At 37.2% G+C, this 25,454-nt stretch overlaps 2 protein-coding genes across 3 annotated transcripts in view; one reads left to right on the forward strand and one right to left on the reverse strand.

Moving 5' to 3' along the window:
• LOC105220033 (molybdopterin synthase catalytic subunit) overlaps positions 1 to 25,454 on the reverse strand; it is a 126,681-nt gene that overhangs the window by 21,176 nt on the left and 80,051 nt on the right. The window lies entirely within an intron of this gene.
• LOC128920003 (general transcription factor II-I repeat domain-containing protein 2B-like) lies at positions 20,428 to 22,695 on the forward strand. Its single transcript, XM_054226132.1, has 2 exons — positions 20,428 to 20,842; positions 20,943 to 22,695. Exon 2 carries the CDS (start codon positions 21,191 to 21,193, stop codon positions 22,418 to 22,420), a length of 1,230 nt encoding a protein of 409 aa, XP_054082107.1. The 5' UTR covers positions 20,428 to 20,842; positions 20,943 to 21,190; the 3' UTR covers positions 22,421 to 22,695.

Raw genomic sequence — 25,454 nt, forward strand, 5'->3', positions numbered from 1 at the left:
AGAGACAAATTTTATCCTCTGTGGCAAAACTTTTCGACCCCGCAGGATGGCTTTCGCCAATTATGATACAAGCGAAAATCCTGATTCAAGAATTATGGCTAGACGAAACCGACTGGGACGAACAAGTGAAACCTCTTCGCTTAGAAAAATGGTCCCAATTCGCTACAAATTTGAATGATATTTCGCATATCCAAATACCACGGTGGGTAAACTATTCCCCCGAATACCAAGTCGAACTTCATGGCTTCTGTGCCACTATCTATGTGCGCGCGCAAAGCGACACGGCAACTACAAGCCAGCTACTAGTAGCAAAGGCAAAGGTTGCACCTCTTAAAACGTTAAGTCTACCACGACTTGAACTCTGTGGCGCACTACTACTAGCAAAACTAGTTTCCATGGTGCGGACCCACTTAAATATGGCAAAATGTAAATTATATCTTTGGTCCGATTCTGAAATAGTTCTAGCCTGGTTAGAAAAACCACCACACGCGTGGAAAACCTATATTTCTAATCGAACTTCTCAAATACTTGACCTAGTAGGATCAGCAACTTGGCGACACGTTGCTAGCGCAGACAATCCCGCCGACCTAGGTACAAGAGGGTGCAAACCTTTGCACCTCGGCACCACCACCCTTTGGTGGAACGGCCCCGGATGGTTAACCGAATCCTCCGATTCGTGGCCACAGTCACCCATGCGTAACATAGTTGCCCCAGAATGTCGGAAAATCGTCACCTTTCATACAGCACTGGATGATACCGACATCCTTGAACGATTTTCATCGTTCCCCCGAGCCCTCAGAGTAGTCGCCTACATGCTCAAATTCATAGAACGACTCAAACTTAAAGTTAAAGGAGCAACTTGCCTCCAATGCGATACATTGACGCACCCACACTTACAAAAGGCAAAGGTCGCTCTTATCGCATCGACTCAAACGCGCTACTTCAGCCGCGACCTATCATTATTAAGAGAATCGAAACCTATTGATAAAAGGAGTTCACTCTTAGTTCTAAATCCATTTCTAGACACGAACGGTCTGCTTCGTGCGAATGGTCGGCTTGCTAATTCAAGCTTAACATATAACGAACGATATCCTATAATAATACCTGAGAAGTCCCCATTTGCCACATTATTTATTAATTACATCCACCACCTAATGCTACACGCCGAACATCGCCTCATGCAACAGATGGTTCGCCAAGAGTATTATATACCTCGTCTTAAGCCCCAAATAAAAAAGTGCATTTTCATGTGCAAAATCTGCACCATGCACAAGCAGAAAATGCGAACGCAGATTATGCCAGCACTTCCACCTGAACGCTGTAATTTCGCTCTGCCTTTCACCACCACAGGTGTCGATTTTGCTGGGCCTTTTCAAATAAAGGCGTCCATGCTAAGGTCTCCCACCCTCATGAAAGGCTACGGGGCTGTCTTTGTCTGTTTCACGACAAAGACAGTACATCTTGAGCTCTGTACTAATCTGACGACGGAGGCTTTTCTCGCGGCTTTTGCTCGCTTCGTCGGACGACGTGGCTTTCCATCTAAAATCATGAGCGATAATGGCAAAACTTTTATAGGAGCTCAAAGAGCCACAGAAAAACAGCTTGTGGACTTCATAAAACAAGTCTCACCACACATCGTACAAAAATATGCCCCCCAAGGCATTAATTGGCAATTTATCCCCCCAAGCGCTCCTCATATGGGCGGTCTATGGGAATCAGCTGTAAAGAGCTTCATGTCTCATTTCAAGAAGCTAGCTGGCAACTACAAATTTAATTACGAAGAATTCGCAACCTTACTAACTAGAATTGAAGCCGTTCTCAACTCACGGCCTCTCACAATACTCGCGCAAGATCCCTCCGACTTCACAGCCCTAACTTCAGGGCATTTTCTCAAAGGAGCACCCATTCTGGCCACACCTGAGCCAGACGTGGAGTCGCTATCCTTATTAAACAGATGGGAAAGAATTAAAATTCTCCATCATAATTTCAGTCGACGATGGAAAGAAGACTATATAAAAGATCTCCACAAGAGGTACCGATGGAAAACTCCAGAAAAGGCGCCACAGCTTGGAGATTGTGTCCTTATTCATGACGAATGTCTCCCCCCCACCGAATGGCGGAAAAAAAAGTTCTAGAAAAGCTTCATTACGGTTCCGACGGTCACATTCGAGTAGTTGATATCCGTACTCAAACCGGAACGCTCACAAGACCGCTAGTCAAATTATGCTTCTTACCAAACGCCGCCGATAATATAGACAACCGAAACATAAACAAAAATCAATAAATAACAAACCGATAAAAGCGAAAACGAAAACTAATATACAACTAAAATGTTGCTCAAAGGGCGACACATTCATGCCGCATTACATAGCACCCATGTCCTTATCAATTTACCACCACCAATTTATAATCCATATTACCGTTTCCTCATACAGGTAAAGATGGATGCTGACATGCCAACTGCACCAACGCCAATCATACGTTCGGCTGTCACGGTTCCGCGCTCTCGGGCTGCCCCCATTGCAGCGCCCCGAACAACCATGACTTCTGCTGCGCCCCGAACAACGACTGCAGTCTCCGTGCAAACGTCTGATCGCAATGACACGAGAACACTGGCCTCGTCGCCATCACCGCCCTCTGATCCGCATCGGCTCAGATGCCCCCTATGCCGCCGCTCGCATCGGCTGCAGCACTGTGGGATATTCAAGAGCATGCCACCACTACGACGACATCAGCTCACACAAGCGCATGGATACTGCCTCAATTGTTTAGCGCACACCCATACTACCCAGGAGTGTATGTCCGATGGCCTATGCCAAAGGTGTGGCAGGCTTCACCATACCCTTCTACATCGCGATAATGGGCATTCACTTACACCCCGCAACCATGCTGCACTCCGACGACCAGAGTCAAGCCTGGTTCCACAACCACGCGACGGCGTCAGCCTAGGCAGCAATCACGGCGCCTCACCGGACTCAGCACCGTTGTGGAGACATTGCAACAGCTACAGCGACTCCTAGGCTAACAATTCGCCTAGGGGGGCCGGGATGGCCAAATGAGCCTTAACACCACACCAAGATACACCATTACCAGATACACACCACTGATAGGCCATCTCAACACACTCACCACATAGAATCCACACCATACCACTCTCACGAGCGCACCACACGTCAACACACATACATCAACCACACCGACATCACACTACTTCCACTCAATAATAAATCAAACAAAAGGAATGGCCGAGGGCTTTCCAATACCCATTCGCTAAGAAGTCGATCGATCGCTCTCATCATTTTTGCAATTTCTTATGTTCCTTCGCGTTCGTAAGCCAGAATTTTACACGGGTGAATTTAACCGCACAAAACTTCATTTTTTATCAATTTGTAATTACATATTTATACAATAAAATTCAAGAATATCGAAGAATTCCCGTGTACTTTGTTAAAACGGTGGTGAGTGGACAAAGTTCGTAAAAGGTAAGGCTCTATAAAAACCAATAGGTGATATAAAACACTAATTTCACAAAAAATACAAATCACGTTTGTCTTAATTAATTTCACAAGTTAAAATAAATACCTTTAGCTTCAAAAGCCATTAAAAATAATCTTGATTCGTTAACCTGAACAATTACCAGAACAATTTGAAGTGCATTGTTGCTGCGAACTTAAAAAAAAATGCTGATGTGCTTTAAAAAAATACAGTTGTTCATGCGTTTAACTCTATTTTTAGAAAGTACCGTTAGATTTTTGGGAAAACCCGGTTTGAAAATAAGAAAAAATCGAAAGATGGATTTTTTGATTTTTGGCCTACGGCGGAACCACTGAACAATTGAAATCTTACAACGATTGTATTTAGTCCAATAAGCAATAATTTTTTTGCAAATGTAACCAATACAAATATTAAGTTTTCTCATCTCTACTGCGTAGCCTTTGTTTTTAATGCTTTGTTCTACCAAACCAAATTTGAGCAACAGTAAGACGACAGCTTAAGTTTATTCACGAATATACACATATGGGCAAATATTGGCAGCTACACTTAACATTTTTATTACCTTAAAACATTGACAAATACACTGATAACACTCATAAAGGGGGGTCGTGGGGTAACATAACTAAATGTCTCTTTAAACATGAAAATTACGTTAAAAAAATACACAAAAAAAGTATAATTATTCAAAAATACACAACAAATAATAAATCAAAAAAATTAATTTCACAAGATGAATTTATTAAAGTAAATACCTACAACAATAAAATTATTTTTAAATAATCAAAATCGGACCTCTCTAGCAAACGTTTGACCACTTTGAAATTCAATTTTGTTTTCACGAAAAGCTAACTTAGCGCAGTTTCGCTGCAAGATTGAACAGTTGATCACGCTTTGCATTCAATTTTTAGAATGTCCCGTTAGATTTGCAGTAAAAACCGGTTTGCCATGAAGAAGCTTGGACATTTTAGAGACGATTTGGTAACTTTTCGCACATTTTTGTTGTTATGAATTTTTTGAATTTTGTCCTATGGGCGCAACCACTGTGCAGTGTGTGTCACCCAGAAATAAAAGAGTTAGATATAGGGTTATATATATCAAAATGATCAGGATGACGAGTGGAGTTGCAGTGCGGATGCAGACAGACATCCGTGCAAGCGATAACTTGAGTAAAAATTGAGATATCTTAATGAAACTTGGAACCCATATTCCTTGACACCCTGAGGAGGTTAGTATTGAAAATGGGCGATTTCGGAATATTGCCACCCTCACAAAATGACGAAAACCGAAAACTTATGAAGTGTCATTACTAAATTATAAAAAAAGTTATATAAGTAAAATTTGGTACAAAGGTTCGCACTACAAAGGGGCATATTTGGATGAAATTTTTTGAGGAAGTGGGCGTGGCCACGCCCTCTCTAAGGTTTTTGTACATATCTTGTAAACTGCTAAAGCTATATCAACCAAACTTTCTAGAGTCCTTTCTTTTAGGCTCTTCCTTATACAGTCCAAAAATGGATGAAATCGGATTGTAACCACGCCCACCTCACATACAAAGGTTATGTTTAAAATTACTAAAAACGCTTTAATTCACTAAGGAAAAGCACCAGAAACCTTAAATTTCATTACAAAGATGTTACAGAAGGGCTGCACTCAAATTGGTGTACACAAAACCATATCTCCGAAACTACTCGACCAATTTCAATGAAATTCGTTTCGTAATATTTTCCTGTCATTCAAATGATATGTTGTGAAAATAGTTTAAATCGGTTCACAACCACGCCTATTTCCTATATACCAGAACTGTGAAGTCATTCTGAATCGTTTACTTTACAATATATAAGTTAAGCGCTAGTGAAGATATCGGAACAGAACTTTGCACAAATCCTGCATTTATAGTGTGAGATCGCCTTTCTAAAATTCGTCGAAATCAGATAATAAGATTTCAAGGCCCCATATATACAACATGAGGACCCCAGTGCTTCAAATAATTGTGAGAGTATAAAATGTTCGGTTACACCCGAACTTAGTCCTTCCCAACTTCTTTTTGTTCTCGAAAGAAAAAAAACAATACCTTAGTTCTTATTACTGTTTGTCGCATATAAAATCAACGACAACACTTTGCTATGCTAATCGGCTCGCTCCTTAGCAAATAGAAATATGTGCAAAACGATATATTTGTTTTTTGGCTGCCGCGGTGTCAACATCTGGACTATTGGAATTATAAAAACAACTAACGAGGAGGATGGATGGAGGATGGGATCATGTGTAGAATTTCACGCAAGTGAGGAAAGTTTTTGATTGTCATTCACTTGGGAGTGGCCAGAAACGATTCTTCTCCACATGGTTCAAGCAGCTCACGACTTCCGGTTTTAGACCAAGTATCCTCTGGGTAGCCAACAGACATCCGTTTGAAGGCGAGCTAAAGTAAGAAGGCGAAGCCCGCTTATGCGGTTGTGCGTAGGGCTTGGGACCCACCACATAAAAACGAAGTACCAATGAAAAATCTACGAAAGCCTCGGATGAGACACCCCCTTTTGATGACGACCCCTGCAAACGTTTTAAGGATAATGATATAAGGGCATGCACCTGGAATGTCCGGACCCTTAATTGGGAAGGTGCCTCTGCCCAGCTGGTTGATGTCCTCATACGACTGAAGGCTGACATCACCGCCATCCAAGAAGTGCGATGGACGGGAGAAGGACGGAAGAAGGTGGGTCCTTGTGACATCTACTACAGCGGCCATATAAAGGAGCGCAAATTTGGTGTTGGATTTGTGGTGGGAGAGAGACTCCGTCGCAGAGTCCTGGCATTTACCCCGGTGGATGAACGTCTAGCCACAATCCGCATCAAAGCGAGGTTCTTCAACATATCGCTGATTTGCGCCCACGCCCCAACGGAAGAGAAGGACGATGTGACCAAAGATGCTTTCCATGAGCGCCTAGAACGCACCTATGAGCGCTGCCCCCGCCACGACGTAAAAGTCGTGCTTGGCGATTTTAACGCTAGGGTGGGTAAAGAAGGTGTCTTTGGCACAACAGTCGGAAAATTCAGCCTCCATGACGAAACATCGCCAAATGGCCTGAGGCTGATCGACTTCGCTGGGGCCCGAAATATGGTCGTCTGTAGTACCAGATTCCAGCATAAGAAAATACATCAAGCTACTTGGCTGTCTCCTGATCGAAACACGCGGAACCAAATCGATCACGTTGTGATAGACGGAAGACATGTCTCCTGTATTTTAGGCGTGCGTACGCTCCGAGGATTTAATATAGACTCGGACCATTATCTGGTCGCAGCGAAGATATCCACCCGCCTCTGTGCAGCAAAGAATGCCCGTCAACAAACACAAGGAAGGTTCGACGTCGAAAAGCTGCAATCGCAACAGACAGCCACGAAATACTCTACTCGACTTGCACTACTGCTCTCTGAGAGCACTCATCAGCATCTCGGTATAAGGGAACTGTGGAACGGCATCTCAAACTCACTGCGTACCGCTGCAGCCGAAACAATTGGTTTTCGGCAACGACAAAAAACAAGCTGGTACGATGAGGAGTGCCGTCTCGCAGCGGAGAGAAAACAGACTGCCTACCTCGCAACGTTGCAAACGACCACAACACGTGCGGGATGGGATAGATACCGAGAGCTAAAGAGGGAAGCGAGACGCATCTGCAGACAAAAAAAGAAAGAGGCCGAAATGCGTGAGTACGAAGAGCTTGAGAAGCTGGCAGACAGAGGGAATGCTCGAAAATTTTATGAAAAAATGAAGCGACTTATCGAAGGTTTCAAGACCGGAGCATCCTCATGTAGAGACCAAGGTGGTAATCTGGTAACCGATGTCCAGGGCATACTGGGATTATGGAGGGAACACTTCTCCGACCTGCTGAAGGGCAGTGAGAGTACAACTCCAGGAGATGGCGAACCCGATCCCCCAATCGATGACGATGGAACAGATGTTCCATTACCCGACCATGAAGAAATTCGAATAGCAATTACCCCCTTGAAGAACAACAAAGCAGCGGGGGCTGATAGATTACCGGCAGAACTATTCAAATACGGTGGCGAAGAACTGATAAGGTGCATGCATCAGCTTCTTTGCAGAATATGGTCGGAAGAAAGCATGCCTGACGATTGGAATCTCAGTGTGCTCTGCCCAATCCATAAAAAGGGAGATCCCACAATCTGCGCCAATTACCGTGGGATCAGCCTCCTAAATATCGCATACAAGGTTCTATCGAGAGTACTGTGTGAAAGACTAAAGCCCACCGTCAACAAACTGATTGGACCTTATCAGTGTGGCTTTAGACCTGGAAAATCGACAACTGACCAGATATTCACCATGCGTCAAATTTTGGAGAAGACCCGTGAAAAGAGGATCGACACACACCACCTTTTTGTAGATTTTAAAGCTGCTTTCGACAGCACGAAAAGGAGCTGCCTTTACGCCGCGATGTCTGAATTTGGTATCCCCGCAAAACTAATACGGCTGTGTAAATTGACGTTGAGCAACACCAAAAGCTCCGTCATGATTGGGAAGGACCTCTCCGAGCCGTTCGATAACAAACGAGGTTCCAGACAAGGTGACTCACTATCGTGCGACTTCTTTAACCTGATGCTGGAAAAAATTATAAGAGCTGCAGAGCTAAACCGAGAAGGTACAATCTTCTACAAGAGTGTACAGCTCCTGGCGTACGCCGATGATGTTGATATCATCGGAAGCAACAACCGCGCCGTTTGTTCTGCTTTTTCCCGCATGGATAAGGAGGCGAAGCGAATGGGTCTGGAGGTGAATGAGGACAAGACGAAATATCTCCTGTCATCAAGCAAACAGTCGGCGCATTCGCGTCTTGGCTCCCACGTCACTGTTGACAGTCATAACTTCGAGGTCGTAGATAATTTCGTCTACCTAGGAACCAGCATCAACAACACGAACAATGTTAGCCTCGAAATCCAGCGCAGAATAACTCTTGCCAACAGGTGCTACTTTGGACTGAGTAGGCAATTGAACAGTAAAGTCCTCTCTCGACGAACCAAAATCAAGCTCTACAAGTCGCTTATCATTCCCGTCCTGCTTTACGGTGCAGAAGCTTGGACGATGTCAACATCAGATGAGACGACACTAGGAGTTTTCGAGAGGAAAATTTTGAGCAAGATTTATGGTCCAATTTATGGAACAATGAGCTGTACAAGCTATACGACGACATTGACATAGTTCAGCGAATAAAAAGACAACGGCTACGCTGGCTAGGTCATGTTGTCGAATGGACGAAAACACTCCAGCCCTGAAAGTGTTCGATGCTGTACCCGCCGGAGGAAGCCGAGGAAAGGGAAGGCCTCCACTCCGTTGGAGGGACCAGGTGGAGAGCGACCTGGTTAAACTTGGGATCTCCAACTGGCGCCGAACTGCGAAGGAGAGAGAGAGGTGGCGCACTATCGTCGATTCGGCTATAACCGGCTAAACGGTTGCAACGCCAATCACATACATACATAATATAACGCACAATTTGACTCACATATTCGACATATATATGTTATAAAATCCATTGAAAGTTTCAAACCTCTAACATTATGTATATGGGAACTAGGGGAAGTTATGACCTCATACCTCATTCGATGCTCTGTGGTCCTCATATTCGATATATATACTTATGATCCGATTTTGGCGATTTTTAGAAGGGCGATTCCACACTATAATTGTGTGCTAAGTTCTGTTCCGATATCTTCACTAGTGCTTACTTTATATCATGTAAAGTAAACGATTCAGATCATCTTCAAAGTTCTGGTATATATAGAAGTAGGCGTGGTTGTGAACCGATTTTGCCTATTTTCACAACATATAAGTGGGATGCAAGGGAAATATTACAAACCGAATTTCATTGGAATTGTTCGAGTAGTTTCGGAGATATGGGGCCTCATGCATAAAACGTGAGCTTGAGCTCGGACTCGATTTTTTGAGTAAAAGGTGCTTGTCGTATGCATAATAATATTTGATGTGTTTGCTTTTACTCGCTGCTTCCGTTTGATCTCATCTTGCTCAGTTTGATATCTCAATTTTTACTCTCAATTTTTACTCAAGTTACAGCTCTCAGGGACGGACAGAAGGACGAACAGACAGACATCCGGATTTGAACTTTACTCGTCGCCCTGATCACTTTGGTATATATAACCTTATATTCAACTCGTTTAGTTTTAGGACTTACAAACAACCGTTATGCGAACAAAACTATAATACACTCTTAGCAACTTTTCAATTTTCCTGAGATAGTTCAATTTAAGTGAGGCGTCAAAAAAGGCGAAGCATTGACATTTAGGTGAGCACCTACTACACTTAATAAATATAGTAGTTTTCCGAAATAACGAATATTCGTTTAAAAAAAACCGCTTATATCGAACAAGCAAATTTTTTGCATTGAGTACCTTAAGTAACGAATATCGGGGATTTGTAAGTACTACTTAAAATTATTCCAAATATTCCATTTTGGAACAATTTAGTTGATTTGAGTAGTTTTGTTATGGTTTTAAATTTTTAAATAAATAATTAATAAAACAATTGGTTAAACTGCAATTAACAGATATTTAACTCATTTTTATTGAAAAACATACCTCTAAGTGAGTACTCGAATTAACGAAAAATTCGATGTAACGAACAGGCCTGACAATTAATGTGTTCGTTATTTCGGAAAACTACTGTATAATAATCTCATGGTATGAGACTGCATTTCTGACAAAAGGATCGGCAAATTATTGGTACTTGAAGGCAAGGCTCAAGTTTATTGTAATTTAATGACAGATATCGACATATCAGAAGACAAGCGATTAATTGCCGCTTGAAGGATTTTCTACTTCAGGAGGACAGGAGAAAAATGCATAAGACCAAAAATGTTAGCGTAACGTATTGTAGAAATATGACCAACATTTACATAAGAATTATGTGAGTTTGCTATATTATACATATGTATGTACATATGTTCACTTAATTTTGATTCATTATATTTTCCCTTCGCTGCAATTTATTATTATTTTTCCTTTGCCTACAATGCAAATGAATTTTATATACTAAAACCACAAATATCATTCTAAAGATTTTTATTAAAAATGTTCACATAATTTTGAATACAACTGTATGTATGTAAGAATATTTCATCTAACATAACGTGAGATATAGTAAAAGGCAAGGGAAATCCAACGACTAATCAGGTGTGTTGTGAAATGCAAGACATATTTGCAATGGCAAACCATTTTCGAATATAAGAAAAAACAATACCACTAAAGCTGAAACTACATAGCTGGCGTATGCGAATGCGAAAGCGAAGAAAATGCGCATGCCTACCTTGCTATTAAAACCGTCACCCGTTATTTTAAAAATTACTTTAAATATTTGATAAATATATTATTAAAAAACGTTATATTTCACAAAATATGTACATATATTGGAGCGAAGAAAACCAGCTTAAATAATTAAAACACACAAGATAGTAAGAAACATAATGTTGGCTGCTATTCTTAAGAATCTGAAGGTTGCTGTGTTAGCGCATGAAAGTTGAAAATTTTCAACTCCTTTGCGTTTTTGAATCCGAGTTCGAATTTCGGTGCGTTGGTTGCGTAAACATGGTAAAGCTAAGTAGCTCATCTCATAAGAACATGTGTAATCAACTCAACTGTCAAATGTTCGTATTCGCGAGCTCTGTAGTTTCTGCTTAAGTATTCATGGGGCAAAATTAACAAAACATTTTTTTTGGAACTTTAAGCACATAATTATTTCAAATTATTGAATAAACCCGTAAAATAGTATCAAAATGAGAAGTTATTTCAGTTTTTATTTTATTGGACAATGAAAGTATCGCGAATGAGATATGGAAATTTTTAGATATTTAACAGCCCTATTCTGTGCACTTGTATGAAAACACTCCAGCTCTAAAAGTGTTCGATGCAGTACCCGCTGGAGGAAGCCGCGGAAGAGGACGACCTCCACTCCGGTGGAAAGACCAAGTGCAAAGTGACCTGGCTTCACTTGGTGTTTCCAGTTGGCGCCAAAAAGCAAAAAGGAGGAACGAGTGGCGCGCTCTGGTGGATTCGGCTATAATCGCTTAAAGCGGTTTTTACGCCAAATATATATATATACAGCCCTATTCTGTGCGCCTTACAAATTCAACAAATTTCTAATTTGTAAAAAATTGAAATTTATCAAGCATTTCGTATTCTGTGTCTAAAATAAAAAGCTTTTTTCTTGATAAGTTGTTAAGAAGTAAAATGCTCTTGACAAATAAAATATCTCGTTGTGGATAGTTGTGAAAATGAATTTGTTGTAAAGGAGATATTTTGCTTTTGTCGTTATTTTTATACAAAGAGGAAAAATATGAACATGTTGATGGCTCGCGTTATTGAGCCGTTTTTATATTAAGAAGTTTAATTTTTCCCTTTTTTGTATAAAAAATGAAGATAATGAGGGTAACTTTGACGAAATTGTTTTCTATATGTACATATATTTGCAAAATGTGCTAAGCTGTAATTTTTGCCAATAATGAACAAAGTTTAGATTTCGTAGTCCCCAAGGAACTTTTCTGAAGCTAAACCAACTAAATCAAAATTACATTCCAAATATTTTTAAATCTATTACAAAGGACCTATGTATGTATATGCATTATATCATTATATTGTATAATATTACTAGTGACCGGGCCACGCATTGCTGTGGATAAGGTATATTTGATAAATTGAAATTATTTAACAACTTTCCATTTTCTCCGTCAGCTTTAGTGGTTTACGATACATATACCAAAACTCTCTCTTGGGTTTTTTCGTACCTATTTTATGTGTCCCGAATTTTATAACTCAAATTGTAGCTTTGTTATATTCCTTTTTGTTTAACTATAATTTTTTTGGCCATCAAGAGTTCTCATAGTAACACAATGCTTAAGTTTGAGCTAAGTTATATTAGGATATCCAGATCAAATTACCGACCGGATAGACGGATGTTGAGCTGTGACCACGCCCATTTACGTAAAAATGTGTAAATCCTATCGTCCTTCGGTCTTGTGAATATCTGTTGCAAAAGTCTTAATTTATTTCTTTTTTTTATTTTTTGCATTTGTCCGATTTTGCCTATCTACAATACAATCTCATATTGCTAACTGTAACGTATACGAACGATTTCATTTCAATTCAAATTATCGCTTGACCGAATGGACAGACGGATGGACATTGCGGCTAAAATTTTCAATATAAACTATCCTATCTATTAAGTTAGACCAAACTACAGACGTGTGCAAAATTTCAGTAAAATTGGTTCAGTAGTTTAGGCGCCAATGCCGGACAAACAACGCGACATGAAATTTTTATATATATATGGATATAGATATTGCTCCGCGGAGGAGCAAAAGACTCCGGGGGATGTGGGATCGAAAAGCGAATCATCCGATTATCAACCTCATCTACGCGGCACCCTCTGTATGTTTAGCAAACGAGGTTCTGGCGACTGAGTAAAGGCCGTATAACCTTCTCATCGGTATAAAAACCGGATAGATAAACTGATAACAGGTCAATCAAAATAAATCAAAAATGAAAAATAAGTCCAGATTCGGAGCATGGAATATTTGCGCATTCTCAGAATCTTCACATCTAGCCAAAGAGCATAGGACTTACTGTGAAATTAATGTTAAATTATTAACTATTTTATAACAATTATTGGAATGCATTTGAAAACTTACGTAATAAAATTATTCAATTCAATTTTCAATTCTATTCGAAAATAATTGGACAGAAATCAGCTGTTTCTGTTTACATTATTTTTTTCTCACACGTGTGGGGAAAAGCTATGCGTACTGAAGCTTTTTCTTTTATCAAAATTGTCACAGATTACCAAAAAATGTCTTACTTGATATTCTGTGCACTTGACAAATTTATAAAATATTTTTAATTTTTTCAATTTTTTTATTATTCTGTGACGATTTTGATAAAATAAAAAGCTTCAGACGCATAGTTTTTCCTCACACGTGTGGGAAACAAATTAATGTAAACAGAAACAGCTGATTTCTGTCCAATTATATTCGAATTGAATTGAATTATTCTATAATACCTAAGACAGACATATGATTTCCGTACTACAATGTGTACGACAATAAAAGCTCAAGAAACCATGTACCAGCATAGTGACACACATGTATGTAGTATTCTACTAAGTTTTAATGCATCAGCTGATACAAATAAATTCAAGCAAAATATAATTATGAATAACAAACAGGAAAATTGATCCTGACTTAGTTATAACTTCAATCAATCTTAATATGTTACTTCCCATTATAATTAATACTTTATTTATTTTTAAATTTATTTTCTTTATGTCAAAATGTCAAAAAACATATAATGCTTAAAGCTTTCGGTGTGTTCAATGCGATCCATTGTAGTACATTTCACAACACCACAAAATTTCAATGATTTCTAGAACTGTATTGTAGTACGGAACACCATTTGCTTTCAAACAAAATTCGAAACACCGGTGATACACTTATGGTTTCTGAAACATACTATAATATGTACTACATGTCTGTCTCAATCAATATTGGTGATTGGATATGAATAGAAACTTTGGCGTATGAGCTGATTCAAGGAAAAAGTGAGTTTTGCAGTTCTCTGATATATACATACATTTACACATATTTACATGAATAGTGTCACAACTCAAAAAAATCGATTTTTGAGGAGAGCGGTTTAAAGTTTTCAATTGAATCTTATTTAGCAAATATAGAAAAATGTCGAAAGTGTATTGAAAAAACTAGTGACATGTATTATATTTCATAAAATGACGAGCATAAGTGGACTAAACAGAGTGTACTGAAGCTTTCATGTAGGCATAAACGTGACCCATTTTGAATTATGTCGTTATTTGTGAAAAATATAAATCAATTTCGTCGTTAAATGTGTCGTTATTGTTGAAAATAGCAACACGAGAAATTTTATTCCCTTCACAAAATATGTCTTTCTTTCTGAAAAGAAAACCAAATTCACACTATGACAATATGTGTTGTAATACAAAATATGTCTTTCTTTCTGAAAAAAGCATGCCTAATTCTGGCACAACTTAAATGTGCCGTTGTTGTGGTTAAAAAACAATGCAACATAACAAGTTTAATAACGGCACATTCTTATTTCATTTGTATCAATATGGACAATGAAATTGCGCACATTTTGCATACACAACTCAAAAATCGTGTTTTTTGAGTTATGATACTATCTATGTAAATGAGCGATATGTCCTTTATAATATATTTAAAAATATTTGGAATGCAATTTAGTTGTTTGTAATGTTTAGCTTCACAAAAGTTCCTTGGGGACTACGAAATCTAAACTTTATTCTTTTTTGCCAAAAATTTCCTAAGCATATATAAAAAAGGAAATAATAAACTTCTTAATATAAAAACGGCTCAATAACGCGATCCATCAACATGTTCATATTTTTCCTCTTTGTATAAAAATAACGACAAAAGTAAAATATCTTTATTACAACGAATTCACTTTCACAACTATCCACGACGAGATATTTTATTTGTAAAGAGCACTGTCAAGAGCATTTTACTTCTTAACGATTTCTAAAGAAAAAGCTTTTTATTTTAGACACAGAATACGAAATGTTTGATAAATTTCAAATTTTTGCAAATTAGAAATTTGTTCAATTTGTAAAGTGCACATAATAGGGCTGTAAGTTTTACGAAATAACGAACAAATTAATTGTCAGGCGTGTTCGTTACATCGAATTTTATGTTAATTCGAATACTCACTTACAGGTATGTTTTTCAATAAAAATGAGTAAATCCGTAAATTGCAGTTTAATAAATTGCTTTATTAGATTCTTTGTTAAAAAAAGAACGACCAAAGTGTGTAAAAGAAGCAATGTGCTTAAAAAGCAAATCCATGTTATTCGTATCACGTAAATTTCTATAGCTATATTCTTATATATTTAAAAACTTAATTAAACTTTGTTGGAATACGAATATCAGCTAAATTCTTCACGCCCCCAAAATGGCGAAAACCTAAAACACATAAAGAGCCATAAATAAAGCTTTGAAAGTAAAACTTCGTACAAAGGATCGCACAATAAAATGTAAATTTTTGGGGAAATGGGCGTGAGCCCGCCTCCTACTTTGTTTGTACATATCTCGTTAACTACTTAAGCTAGATCAACGAAACTTTCTGGAGTTGTTTTTTATACAGTCCAAAACTGAAGGAAATCGGACTATAACCACGTCCACCTCCCATACAATGGTTATGTTGAAAACTACTAAAAATGCTTTCTTTCAGTAACAAAAACCACCATAAATCTTAAACCTTTCATTACAAAGATGGAACAGAAGAGCTGCATTCAAAATGGTATACAAAATTTTAAATGGGCGTTGTTCCGCCTACTTATGGGTTAAAAACCATATCTCCGAAACTACTCGACCAATTTCAATGAAATTCGGTTCATAATATCTTCCTAGCTTCCCAATGATATGTTGTGAAAATAGTATAATATATTGTGAAAATAATATTTTGAAGAAATTCAGAGGGAATATTTTTCTTCCAATAATATGTCTCCGTGCCAAAAATGAGCGAAATCGGGTCATAACCTTGCTTAGGCTTTCCAACTTTCAATGGAATTTATACCATATAAAATATATGACGAATATGTGGTCAAATTGTGTGTTATATTAATAAAATTAAATATGTAAATATATATGTTACACCCGAACGTAGCCCTTCCTTATTTGTTCTTATACTATTTTTTTCAATTTGAACATGTCTTTTGAAATTTTTATACTCTCGCAACCTGTTGCACAGAGTATAATAGTTTTGTTCACATAACGGTTGTTTGTGTCACCAAGAAATATAAGAGTTAGATATGGGGTCAAGAATGATAGAAGACAAGATTACGACAGGCTGAAGCGTTCACGACCCACGAATGGGAATAGGCAACACAAGAATTGTCAAATGGAAAACGGAAATGTGAAACATAGTGAACCAAATTGAATAATGTGCAGATAAAATATCAGAATGAACGTGATGCTTAAAATCGTAATCTATAAAATGATCCAATATAATAATGCATATTTATAATTAAAATTATATGTTTTGTTACAAAAAGTTCGCCATTTTGCCAACTTTTTTGTTGGTTGGAAAAGTGAAAAAAATTCTTTATAGACGTTTTTTTGTACTATTATTGTTTAATTCCGCCATTGCGGACTTCCTTTTCAAGTTAATACATTTTTCACTTAGAATTTTAAATAATAATTAAGCACTAGCCTTGACTTCAGCTCTTTGTTTTGGTTTTATTGTTTTGTACCACCGTACAATTTTGTTTTGCTCGCGTGTTCGGGTCGTGAAAGTTGTCACTCAACAGGAACTAAAAACCCAAAAAAGCTAACTGTAAACGCCTGTCGTAATCTTGTCTTCTATCATTCTTGATATGGGGTTATAAATACATAAATGATCAGGATGACGAGTGGATTTGAAATCCGGATGCAAGCGATAACTTGAGTAAAAATTAAGATATCTTAATGAAACTTGGAACACATTTTCCTTAGCACCCTGAGGAGGTTGCTTTTGGGTCAAAATCGGTCCACTGCCACACCCACAAAATGGTTGAAACCGAAAACCTATACAGCGTCATAACTAAGCCATAAATAAAGTAATGAAAATTAAATTTGGAACATAGGATCCCATTAGGGAGGGGCACATTTGGATGTAATTTTTTTGGAAAAGTGGGCGTGACCCCGCCCCCAAATAGGTTTTTGTATATAACTCGCAGAACAATAAAGCTATATAAACCAAACTTTCTGCTGTCGTTTATTTTAGCCGTTTCTTTATACAGTCCAAAAATGAAAGAAATCGGTTAATAACCACGCCCACCTCCCATACAAAGGTTAGGTTGAAAATTACTAAAAGTGGGTTAACTCCCTAAGGAAAAACGTCAGAAACACCAAATTTTACATAAGAAATGACAGAAGGAAGCTGCACTGAGATTTTTTTACGAAATGGAATATGGGCGTGGCGTCGCCCACTTATGGGTCACAAACCATATCTCAAGAGAATGAAATTCGGTATATAACACTTTCTTGACACCTTGATGACGCGGGTGGAATATGGTCGAAATCGGTTCACAACTACGTTTACTTCCCATATAACTCAATTTTGAATTATTTTGATTCGTTCACTTTATAATACATATATACATTAGGAACAAATGAAGATAGCGGAATAAAACATTACACAAATACTGTATTTGAGCTGTGACATCACTTGTGGAAAAATTTTCAAAATCGAACCATGACTTTTCAAGGTCCCTGATATCGAACATGAAGAACTCAGTGCCTAAGGGTAATTTTTCAACGAAAATATAGGTAAATCCCTCAGATATTTTTATGTAATTCATTCCCTCTGAATTTTTTTCTTATAACAGTTTGTCTCTGTACCTGAAATGGTAAAAATCGGGTCTTAACTTCCCCCAGATCCCATATACCTAATTATAAGTAATATTAAATTAAGGGAGCGTATAGTCTTCGATACATTGTATCTTGGTGTTGAAAACGAGTGAAATCGGTTTAGGAATTATCTCAGTCCCCATATACTATTTATGATGATTTTCGTCATTCTATTGAACTTTATACCGAATATATGGGTCGAATTGTGTTATCTTTTAAAATTACATCAATAAATTGCGAGAGTATAAAATGTTCGATTACACCCGAACTTAGCTATTCCTTACTTGTTGAAGTTATATTTTTATACTTTCGCAACAAAAGTTGCTATGAGCCCACAAAATGGCGAAAACCGAAAACACATAAGGTGTCATAACTAAGTCATAAATAAAGTTATAAAAGTAAAATTTGGTATAAAAGATCACATTAGGCAGGAGCTATTTTGGGTGTGATCCTTAGGGGAAGTGGGCGTGGCCCCACTCCAAATAAGTTTTTTGTATATATCTCGCAAACCAATAGAACTATATAAACCAAACTTTCTGCAGTCACTTCCCTTAGGTACCTCGTTACAAATCATGAAATTGGATAATAACCACGGCCACTTCCCCAACAGATGTTATATTGATAATCACTATAGGAGGTCTGCACTCAGATGAAAAAAAGGAAAATAGGCGTGGCGTCGCCCATTTATAGGCCAAAAACCATATCTCAGAAACTACTCGACTGATTGCAGTTAAATTTGGTATGTAAAATTTTTTGATAACACGTGTGGAAAATGGGTGAAATCGGTTCACAACCACGTCAACTTTCCCATTTAAAACAATTTGTTCAAGCCGTGGCTTTCAAATTATACGGACGTGTTATTGATGCGCTCCGTGAAAACTTTCGGAATTACAAAAAAAACAAAATAAACAAATAACTAAAAAAGTGCATTAAAGCAAGTGTTAGGCAATAACGCCGAACGGGATAACCAAAACATAAAATAATCATAATAATAAACAGTGTACAACTAAGCAAAACAAAAAAAATAATAACAATTATTAGTGAGAAGTAAACAAATAATCTAATGCCATCCAATATACAATTTAAAATATTTGCTGCACCGTAGAGTAACCGTTGAAGAACCACACAAAAGAAATGGTCCGGTACAATGCACCAATTGTCAAGAATATGGCCATACCAAATCCTATTGCACTCTACGCAGTGTTTGTGTGATATGTGGAGATTTACATTCCACCTCCAAATGCACCACTAAGAAAGAGAATTTAAATAAAAAATGCAGCAATTGTGGAGGAAATCACACTGCCAACTACAGGGATTGTCCTATTTATAAAGATTTAAAATTGAAGCTGTCACAGGGAATTCAAGCACGTCGTAACCAAATGTTACATACTCCCCGTAATGACATTATAGATACCATATTCCAAAACCTAGTAATATTAAAAATCATACTGTACAAGGGAGCTATGCCAATGTTGTAAAAGGCAACAATGTACAAATGCAACCACCGCAAAATCCCTCGAATGGTGGTATTGAAACCATGATTATAAATCTTACGCAATGTATGACGCAATTTATGTCTACTATGCAAAATATGATACAAGATTTAATAAAATCGCAAAACCAAATGCTGCAAACTTTATTAAGTAAAAAATGAGCGTACTAAATATCTGTATATGGAATGCTAACGGTGTTAACCAACATAAACTAGAGATTATTAGATTTCTGTCTGAAAAAAATATAGATGTAATGCTAATATCAGAAACTCATCTGACAAACAAAAATAACTTCAATATACCCGGATTTAGACGCTATGTTACAAATCACCCGGATGGAAAAGCGCACGGTGGAACGGCAGTATTGGTTAGAAATCGGCTTAACCACTATGCTCTAGAACAGACCTGTCCAACATACGGCCCCCGGGCCACCATCCGGCCCGCATAGGCCCTTCATCCGGCCCGCCATCTCTTAGAGTCTTTGGGCATCCCAGTTGTATAGGTTTGCTTCTATATGTTTACATGTGTGTGAGTCAATTAAAAAACTTACTCTATTGCAAGTAAAACAGTGCTCCCTGTAGTAAATAAAATAAGTAGTTGATAAAAAAGAGTACCTATAAAGTACTGTCTTTTGCAAGTGCCTACAAATTGGTTTAAATCTCATGAGTATATCAAGCAAAACGCGTACATGTACAAAAAGAAAACAAAACAAAAGAAGCGTGCCATATGGCACGAACTGATTCCAATAGCGCAACAACAAATTCATGAGAAATATTTTCGTCACAAACATCAGCACGAGCTAATGGGAAAACCTGTGTATTTGTTTTTTTCACATTCTCGCTCCAGCAAATTTTGTGGAAAAAATAGCAACAACATTCATCATTTTTTCTTATGATCCGTTAACCAAGAAGTAATAGAAAATCCTATGCAAAAAAAATGATAATTTGGGAGCGATAAAAAACAAATTGTTTTTGTTCTCGCACCACAAAAAAAATTCATTTTTGGAAAGCCTTTGCATTTGTTTTTGTACAAATTAATATACATAATATTAATTACATACAAATTGTTTGAAAAATAAGTAATTAGTAATGATTTCAAAAGTCATCTGTCTCTTATTTGCCTACGTGTGCGTGTGATTGTGTATGTACACGATGAATGTGTGCTTACATCATGTAGAAAAAAACGGCTCTCAATAAATCGGATTCAACTTGTTTTGACAGTTTTAAGACAACGATCGGAGCGATTCAAGCGATACATAAGCGAGGAAGAAAGTGAATTTGATTAGTGTTTTGCGTTAAATCAGTTTGTGAATTAGTTGTGTTTTTAATAAAGAAACCTCTGTTTTTCTAGCCTTTGGCACTACATATATTATTACGTGAATTATTGCATTGAAATATTAAAACGGTAAGCAGATAATGCAATTCTCCAAAAATGTAATTATTTTAGTTATGATGTTTTTCTTTAGTTATAATTTATGAGTTGCGCTACAATTAAAATTTTTCAGATCAATATGTCATCATCAGAAAAGAGACGTAAAGTTGATGCAGAACGTCGAATGTTTGAAAATAGTTGGACGGAAGCCTTTTTTGTCATAAAACAAAATGAAACTATACTGTGCCTCATATGTCACGAAAAAATATCAGTTTGCAAGGAATACAAAATAAAGCGCCATTATTCTACAAAACACGCTTCTGATATGATAAGTACAAAGGTCAAATTCGAATTGATTGTGTAAATACGTTAAAAAAAAATATGACCGGTCAACAAGCGATGTTCAAAATACCGAAAGAAAATTCCGAAACTGTTACAAAAATTAGTTTCATGATAGCAGAAGTCATCGCCAAACGAAGCAAACCTCTATCAGACGGAGAGTTTGTCAAGGAATGCTTGGAAATATTCGCTTCAGTAGCCTGTCCGGAGCAGAAAAAAATAATAAAAAATATAAGTTTGTCACATCAAACCATAGCAAGAAGAATTGATTTCATGGCCAACGATATTGAGTCGTCTTTAAAAACGCAATTGCAGAAATGTGTTTTCTATAGTTTAGCGCTCGACGAAAGTACTGATATGTCAGATACAGCCCAATTGGCAGTTTTCGTGAGAGGAGTATCTGAAGACTATACCGTTATCGAGGAATTGTTAGATTTGCGTTCAATGAAAGATACAACCACTGGACAAGACATCTACGAAGAAGTTAAAAGTTGTATAGAAAAATATGAACTTCAAACAGAAAATCTTTACGGCTTAACAACAGATGGTGCGCCTGCAATGACAGGGAAGAGAAACGGCTTTGTGGTTTTGATGCGTAATAGCATCACACATACAATCATACAGCATCATTGTATTAGTCACCAAGAACAGCTATGTGCAAAAGTTCTAGACCTGAAACATGTGATGGATAAAGTAGTACAGACAGTTAATTTTATACGCGCAAGAGGGCTTAACCACAGACAGTTCCAGGCTTTTCTGGCTGATGTCGGTTCAGATTACGAAGACATTGTATACTTCAGTCGCGTTCGCTGGCTCAGCAGAGCAGCTACACTAAAACGATTCTATTCCCTGCTGGACGACTTAAAGATTTTTCTGGACAACAAAGCCCAAGAAATTACTTTCCTTACTGATGAGCAGTGGTTGGCTGATCTGGCTTTCCTGGTTGATATAACTAAATATCTTTCTGATCTTAACTTGAAACTGCAAGGGAAAGACCAACTATGCACTCAGTTATACGAACACGTTCTAGCTTTCACAAAAAAGCTTTTGTTGTTGGAAAAGCAGCTGGAACAAAAGCAGTTGATTCATTGGGAGACCTTATCTACAAGAAAGCAAGATACCTTGGATTTTGACAAGTACGTGTTGATGTTACAAAGATTAAGGAACGAGTTTGACGACAGATTCGCAGACTTTAAATCACAACCTCCCTGCATGAAAGTGTTTCAAAATCCATTTGATATTGAAATTGAAGACGCTGCGCTGAATTTATAGCTGGAGTTAATAGAATTGCAAATCAGCTCTCATCTAAAAATAGCATATAATAATTGTCTTCCAAACTTAACTGAATTTTATAAAAAGTATATTACACCCAGTAAATACCCAAACCTTACTAAGCTGGCTATTCAACAAATTTCTTTATTTGGTAGTACATATGTTTGCGAGCAGCTGTTTTCTCGCATGAAATTTAACAAATCAAAAACCAGATCATCTTTGTTAGATAGCCATCTTAAATGCATTTTTCGCATAGCCACTTCTAAAACTCCAGCTGACATAGATGCGCTGTGCAAACAGAAAAAATGTCAGACATCTCATTAATTAGATTTTAAGAATAAGAATATCTTTATATGCTAAGGCCATAGTTACATTAATGATAATATATTAAGATTTATGTGATGTTGCTTTTTATAAATAAATAAATATACCAAAACTGAAGGTCATTTTATTTCTTTTTTTGGCCCGCTACGGTTATGAAAATGTTAAACCTGGCCCTTCACAAAATTATGTTGGACGGGCCTGCTCTAGAATATCATGCAACAGCCCAGTTACAAGCTACAACAATATCATTAAAAAATCGGGGTTGTGATTTAAACCTAACTGCTATATACTGTCCACCTCGTTTTAAAATTACAGATGGTGAATTTAAAGACTTTTTTGGAAAGCTAGGTCATAGATTCCTAGCAGGTGGAGATTACAATGCAAAACACACGTACTGGGGCTCACGTCTAATTAACCCTAAAGGAAGACAGCTGTACAACACAATTATGAATAAGCACAATAATCTTGATATAATATCTCCTGGCAAGCCGACATATTGGCCCAGTGATCGCAACAAAATACCAGATCTAATTGATTTCGCAGTAATCAAAAATATAGATAGATCGCTTGTGACAGCGGAAAATGCTTAGAACAATCACGTGCTCACCATGGTACATGCGCAATGAAAATATCCATAAAGATCTTGGTATCCCAATGGTGAAGAAAGAAGTAGAGGACAGCAGATTGAAATATATATCTAAACTCCGTGATCACCCAAACCCATTGGCTAATGCTTTAATACAATCCTGTAATCAATCACGTCTAAAAAGAAGAGATATGCCAGCACACTAAAGAGCAACGTTTCACCAAAACAACTCCATCACCTGGTTGAGCTTGTCTAGTTTTTAGTTAGTTTTAAGATTTTATAACTTATTGTTAGGCTTTAAAGAGCAGATTCAGTAAATAAATGTATATTGAAAGAAAAAAAAAACAATTTTGAATTCCATCTGATTCGTTCACTTTATAATACTTACATTAGGAACCAACTAAAACTTTACACAAGTACTGTATATGATCTGTGGCATCACTTGGGAAAAAATTGTCGAAATCGGACTATAACTTTTCAATGCCCCGGATATCGAATATGAAGAACTCTGTGCCTTAGTGTAATTTTTCACCGAAAATATCGGTATTTCTCTCAGATATCTTAATTTAATTCAGAATGAATCCTTTTCTTCTAATAGTGTGTCTCTATACCAAAAATGGTTAAACTCGAGTCATAACTTCACCGAGCTCCCATATACCTAATTAAAGGTTTTAAATAATACGATGGGCTTTCTACATTGTAAATTGGTTAATATGTAAAATATCTTAGCCAAATATAATGATCTATAATCTTGGATATAATGTATGTTAGTGATGAAAATTAGTGAAATCGGTTCAGGAATTATCTCAGCCCTCATATACTATATATGATAATTTTCGTTATTCTATTGAACTTTATGCCGAATATATCGGACAAATTGTATGTTATATTAATAAAACTATATTTCTTTATTTATTGAATCTGCTCTTTGAAGCCTAGCATAAATTATAAAATCTTAAATATAAATAAAACTAGACAAGCTCAACCAAGTGGAACGTTACTCTTTAGTGTGTAGGCATATCTCTTCTTTTTAAACGTGGTTGATTACAAGAATGTACGAAAGCATTAGCCAATGGGTTTGGGTGATCTCGGAGTTTGGATATATATTTGTTTCTGCTGTTCTCCACTTCTTTCCTTACCATGACAATACCAAGATCTTTATGGATATTTTCATTACGTATGTATGAATTATATCGATATTGGTTGAATGCCATACATCCAAATCGGCTTTATTTAAAAATTAAATTTAAATGTAACAATCTTGCACTTTTGTTCATTCACATTTATACGCCAGTTGGCAAGCCATTCTTCGACAAAAATCAAATGCTCCTCTAATGCTATAATTGGGCATTTGTTTCGGCTCACTAAAGCTGTGCCATCCGCAAAAGTTGATGTCGAAACATTACTAGCTGTTGGAAAGTCTTATGTATAGAGTTGGCCCTACGCCACTGCCCTACGGGACAACAGTCCTTATTGGTCGTTCTTCATATATGAAGTCTCCTACTTTGACAGTAAACTTCCTATTTTTTAAATAAGACTCAAAGGTTTTATGCATTTCGAGAGATAAGCTTTTTTAAATCTTATATAAAAAACCGTCACTTTATTGAACGCCTGAACTACATCTAGAAATATAACAGAACTGTACCCTCTATACTCGAAAGCTCACCCTTATATCAGGTCTTAGTTATAAACATTAATCAAATATTAACATAAAAGTAAGATTAAATTGTAACATACCTATATATTATATACATATATATACATAAACGCACTCACCCTTTTGTATAAATATAATACTAACAAATTGTATGTAATTTATACCCCACACACTAAATACACTAAAATCAATTTATATTAAAAGTAAACATCTTATTTTATTTGGCACACCGGCAACTCGACGACGAGTACCTCGACATTTGGTCCTTCGAGCCGGATCGGTGCCAGATAGAAAAAGAACCCACCCAATTAACAACCGTTTGGATCAGCAGGTCATATCTCAAATGTTTGGGATCAATCAACCGAACGATTGAAGATCTCAAGACCCCAAATCCAGTCATAAAGGAACGAGCGTCAGTAGAAATTCATCGATGGACACTGGATCCTCATTACACCTACCCCCATGTG

Source organism: Zeugodacus cucurbitae, chromosome 2, assembly GCF_028554725.1.
Source record: "Zeugodacus cucurbitae isolate PBARC_wt_2022May chromosome 2, idZeuCucr1.2, whole genome shotgun sequence".
In the NCBI taxonomy this organism is placed as follows: Eukaryota; Metazoa; Arthropoda; class Insecta; order Diptera; family Tephritidae; genus Zeugodacus; species Zeugodacus cucurbitae.